Below are 6,000 nucleotides of genomic sequence, written 5' to 3'. Positions count from 1 at the left end.
ATTTTTACCATATATTTTCCCATTTTCCCCATATTGTTTTTCAATAAGTAAAAATTAAATGTCCAAATGTATGTATGTTGATTATCAATTTATGTATACCTTGTTTATTTTATCTCTTAGAAAGCCATCACTTACAAGACTTAATAAATATTCTGTGTAGTATTTCATGTAAATAAAAGGAGTTCTCTGTTTTTGATCATATAGACAGCAAATCTAGACAACAAATCTAGGTAACAGCTAATGACAGCATGTATACACATATTTTAGAGGTGCTATTGATTCAGCACAATGCATAAAAAGACCTTAAAAGACAATAAAAGGCTAAATCACATCCTTTGACTCAAAATACTTCCCATTGGAGGTAAACAGAGTTGCCAGGATACACTGAATATTTATTTCAATATTAAAATGGGACAACTTCACAAGTTTTGGTTATACAACGGAATTATCGATAGTAAACTTTGCATTGTTTCGTGGTTATACACTTGGTCAAAAATAGGAGTTTTTCTATCACCCGACATAGTCCTTTAAAGAAAGAAGGCACAGGCTTATTGTTCAGTTCTCTTTATTTGTGATGCCAAAAGTGCCTTCCATGTATCGCATTCTAGTATTATTTGCTGAAGGTAAAAAAAAAGATGTGCTTTAGAGAATTGCCGTGGCTCACAAAACCCTATCTTTAATTTCAATGAATAGTGGTGTGTGTCATTATATTTGGGAAACATTTCCTTATGTTATTTCACCAACTTTAGTTTTTGCATATTATTATGCTCATTATCAGTATATACGTTGTTACATTTTTACATTATATCTTAACTAATTTTGCATTACTTGAATATCCTGTACTAGAATACGTTTTAACAAAATCAGATGATGTTCAAAGTCAAGATTGATGTAACAGTTTCTATATAATTTGAAATATTTTTGTACCAGCAAGAGTTACCTCTCTTTATATTCTGCTTTCGTGAAATTGGCTTCGCCTATTAATTTTCGCTTATTTCCGTGATAATTCTATATATGGAAGTTGCAAAATCGTTTACAAATGTTAATCGCGTTAGAATGTAAAAGGAAAGTGTGGTGTTGTAAACCTGAGTGTGTCAAGTTGATGCAGTTACATTCTCAACGTCATGATGCACAGCATTAAACGTATTGTGTACGTTCTATCGTTTACATTTCTACATGTCACAAATTTGAAGTTATACATTTATAAATACAGTTTGCAATTTATCTAAGTTGCATGTTAACAGCTTTCATTTTATCAAATCGAGGTAATCAAAATGCTTAATACCAGTGCAGTATGTAACTCTCGGATCGACAATCAGATTTTTACTAATCTGGCTGGTTTAAGTTTCACCCTGAGGATGTTTATTACTTGTGGCGGAACTGTTATTCAGAAGAACTATGTCGCATGGTATGTTATTCCAAAAGCAAAAGCCAGTTTAAATATGTTGTATAACAATACTACATGTAGATGTTATCATACTACAAAGTTTCTGGTAATGAATTTGAAACAATTTGAAACAATGACACTTTCATTTTAATAAAACATTATGTGTTCATTCTCATTGTTTTTGCTATATTTTGGAATGTATTCATGACCCAGAAGGATTCACACTAACATTTTATAAAGCTCAAAAGTTAGTCTGCTTCTTTATTTGTTTTTTATTGTTTGTTTATATTTGCCAAGTTAAGAGATTCTAAAAAACAACAACTTTTGTCCTTGATATACGTGTACTTAATATTATCTATTGCATATTTATTATCTTTTCCAATCCACGTTTGTTTTCATTTCAAAGCTCGAATATCAGATTAATGCAAATTTTGCGAGACATATGCAACCAATTTAACTTTAAACAAAAATTTCTTTGAAAAGCTCCATTATTTTATTTAAATTTTTTCAAGACAGACTGAAATTTGTAGCACTGCTGTTGAAAATTCTCTATGAAGAACTGCATATAAAAAGCTATGTTAAGAGAGACAGTTTATTTTCCCGTTTATTTAATTTGTTATAATGGGGTACCGCATATTGAATATTGCGTGCGTATAGTTTAATCCGATAATGTTGTCAGACTTACATGTTTTACAAAATACAGATATAGAATAACGATAGTATTATAATAAAATTGAAAAAAAAGTATTTGTTATCAGCTAATGTAGAAAAAGAAAAACCCCATATAATATGAATGGATTTTATATCACTTTTGTATGACAAGAAAGATTTTTTATGTAGCAGTTATTGCGTGATGTTTTTATTTTTATGTCAAACAATATCGAAACAGACAACTAACTACTAGTATAAACGCAATTTTTTAGCAAGTTCTAAGTAAAAATGAAGCGGGTAATTTACCCGTCGATGAAAGTTATACTTTTGAGAGAATGTTATTATTTTCAATAAATTAAAATTCGAAACAAAACAACAACAGCAACAACAAAAATTACTATGAACTGTTTTTAGCCTTTGATTTCTAGTTCTTAATATGAACTGTATGTGTGTTACTTCCTTTTTAATCGTTATCATTTGTCTCATGTTAAATTGATTTATTTTCCTTGTTATATTTTGTTTTCTTTACGAGATAAATGTCCATACCGCAACTAGCTGAATTTCGGGTTGGATGTCAAATTACACTGAATACCAACGCAGCTATCAATTTTATCAATCAACAAACAAATGTAAAGGTGGGGCTTTAAATCTTTAAAGCCGCTATTCACCAGAATTTTACTATGTTTAGTGTTAAAAATGTTAAAAAATCAAGACAAAACATTTAATGAAAATAATTCAAAAGACTTAATTTAAAACATAGTAATTCTTACAGTCTAAGGTAATTCAATCTAGAACATATATGTCTCAAAATTTATATGTAGATCTATGTATTATACCAAAACATACAAATAGATTTGACACGTAAGTAATGGCACAGATATATCTATATTTAGTTCTATGGTAATGGGGCTAGAAAAGATGTTTTTATAGAAGTCAGTCGTAATATTATTCGCTATAAAACACGACACATTGATTAAGAATATCGACATGTTTTAGTATTCTTGATGCCTGATATATAGTATAAACTTAGTATATAAGTTTGGTTAAGTGTAAAATTGTTAACCCGTCTGGAGGCGGGCAGCTTTAAAGTATCCGTTAGAAATATCAGACTTTAATTTTGTGGCGCTATATTTATAATCATTAATCACTATCAGTATAATATAGAAATTCGCAGTGCAGATAATACATTTGTATGATCTGTTTAGAACGTTAACCATTAGATTAATTATAAACAAATACAAAAACTCTTTGTGATTGTTTAGATGATTTATGAAATAAAAAAAATGAAACTAAACTGGATGATTACATGGGTTTTCATTATGGTGGAACAAGTAAACAGTGAAAATAGAGGTAACTATTGATACTTTTGTGACTGAGGAAGAATAAATACAGAATAAACAATTATATTGGTTTATAGTTATATTGAATATGATGACTATCCTTGAAGTTGTCGGAATTATGTTAACATTTTGATCATAGAAAATAAGTCTGTATATGTACAGCGGAACAAAGGTGACATTTCTGCGTTTTATTCATCTCGTGCGCACGAGATACTAAATGATGGCAACGAGTTACTAAGTCGTGGCAACGAGTTACTAAGTCGTGGCCACGAGATACTTAATTGGTTCGTACGAGATACTATGTCGTGGCCACAAGTAACTAAGTCGCGGCCATGAGATAATTAAGTCGTGCACACAAAATATTATGTCGTGGTCACGAGTTACTATAAGTCTTGGCCACGAGATACATAAGTGCTGCACACGAGATACTATGTCGTGGCCACGTATTACTCAGTCGTGCCCACGAGATAATTAAGTCGCACGCACGAGATACTATGTCGTGGCCAAGAGTTACTAAGTAGTCGTGGAAACGAGATAATTAATTATAAGTCGTACGCAACAGATAATTAACCAATCAGCTTATACTATATATATGTTACTTAGAAACTCGTGGCCACGACATAGTATCTCGTGCGCACCGATTAATTATGTCGTGGCCAAGACTTAGTAACTCTATAGAGTCTTCTAAAGCACTAAACGAATCTCCTCTAACCTGGGTCGATTATATTTTCTTCATTTTATTTCGGTAGGATTTGTAGATTGCTCTTACAAAGTCACAAACATACAAAGCAAACATAATAATTATATTATTAATTAATCAATGCATAATTACTAACTTATTTTTTATGTATATAAAATGTATCGATTTGCACCGTACAATTACACTTTTTTTATAAATCATCTTTATCTAATGTTAAATATTTTTTGTAATTTTGTATTACTTCACTTATATGATGTGTATGAGAACTGTACTATAATCATAAGTATATCGCACCTTTTGGGCCAAAATAAAGGTATTGAATTGTCTTCTAGTTTCCGTTCATTTCAGGTATACAGTCTGGAAACTGCTTACCCTACAAAGCAGTAATCATATGGGATACATATACAGAGGGATATCGCTTCTTCTATTACCAGAGAGTATTTATTGTAAAACTTATCAACGAAATGCCTGATAACTCAAAAATCTATTTGAAAATATTCGGCTCAGATACAACTTCATTCCTTCATTTTGACAAAGATCATTTAAATGATACTTGGGTAGAAAAAATAGCAGGAATAAATGATCCTGCACGATTTAGAAATACTTCAATATCATTTGAAATAATCAAAAATGACGTTTTTGATATTTTAAATACGAGTATGGCTGTAGAATATTTCTTTGTCGTGAATGAATGTTCTAAAATAGAGGAACAAGTTATTAAGATGCTACAAAAACAAAAAACGTTTGTGGCGTTTTCTGGGGATACTGATCCATCTGCTGTTTGGACAAGACTTTCTACAAACAAGGATCATTTGATAAAACTCAACGACGATATACATGGCTCCTTGGGACCTTTCGTAGATATCTTATGTACAGGTAATATTGATTTGAAAATAAGGCGAACATTTATTTTGTTTAGCACTGAATTTGTAAAACATTTAAAAGCTGCTATTGAAAAAGAAAGCTATTCTAGAAACAAGTTAAATGACTCGACATTAATGTTTATCTTTAGCTACATTTATTGATACATGTGTCAAAGACTATACAGATCAGGTATGCATTATCTATGTCCTTAAGATTAAGATACGGAGTATCTGTCCTACTCACCCAGCGACGGCAACCGTGTCCAGATTACTGATAAAGTTTTTGTGCAGTAAATTGATTTACAATAATTTCTTTATTTGTTAAACTATTTAGTATTTAATTTCAACTTCAAATATATGTTCCTGATCATCAGCCACATCGCATGCAACAAGGTTCATTACTCTAGAATTGATTTTCCTAGAACTATCTTCGCTTTAGCTAAGAATGTGCATGAAAATGTAATGTTTTTTAACTCCTTCCCCTTTCTATTTTTCTTATTTTAAAACTTCAAAATATAGTTTTCTTAACATCAACCGCGTCATATGTGACAGAATTTACAACTCTAGCATCAATATTATCAGAGTTATCCCCCTCAGACTCTCATATCATAATAATGTCACAAGGTGTATAAATAATGTATAGCGTCAATATTTCCAGGATTATCTCCGGCCTCCTAAATGCTACTTTTTGTCTATAACTTCAATATTTCTATAGTGATTTACTTTTAACTTCAGTCTAATGCCTGAGATTCCAGAATTATACGTCCATTTTGAACATTATTTTGAATTATATTTAAAATATTGTTATACGTATTTTAGTACTTGTCTTCTTTGTTACTATAAATGGTATCTAATTTAGATTCAAGTCAAGTGTTCTTTGCCATCTCTCAGATCATGTACGACTGGTCTCATACATGTAAGTCTAGCATCTTTATTTCAAGGGTAATCTCCTTTCTGAACTAAAATTTTAGCTTTAAAATGTTATATACTAGTGACTACCTGGTATGTGTAAAGTTTTGCCTCCTGTCTGTCAGTCTTGTCTGTTCTGTCAGTTAGTCC

General features: G+C 30.8%; 1 protein-coding gene across 1 annotated transcript in view; it reads left to right on the top strand.

Annotated features, from left to right (window-relative positions):
• Positions 1-3,252: 3,252 nt before the first annotated feature.
• Positions 3,253-6,000, top strand: part of LOC132714073 (uncharacterized) — a 54,198-nt gene continuing 51,450 nt past the window's right edge. The window contains exons 1-2 of the mRNA XM_060696806.1: positions 3,253-3,388; positions 4,427-4,954. Of these exons, the coding sequence (XP_060552789.1) occupies positions 3,301-3,388; positions 4,427-4,954 (616 nt within the window). The 5' untranslated portion in view covers positions 3,253-3,300. The remainder of the gene's footprint in view (positions 3,389-4,426; positions 4,955-6,000) is intronic.

This window comes from Ruditapes philippinarum, unplaced genomic scaffold (genome assembly GCF_026571515.1).
Source record: "Ruditapes philippinarum isolate M1 unplaced genomic scaffold, ASM2657151v2 ctg1150_1_1_1_1, whole genome shotgun sequence".
NCBI classification, from domain to species: domain Eukaryota; kingdom Metazoa; phylum Mollusca; class Bivalvia; order Venerida; family Veneridae; genus Ruditapes; species Ruditapes philippinarum.
This window is presented reverse-complemented; position numbering and strand designations above follow the sequence as displayed.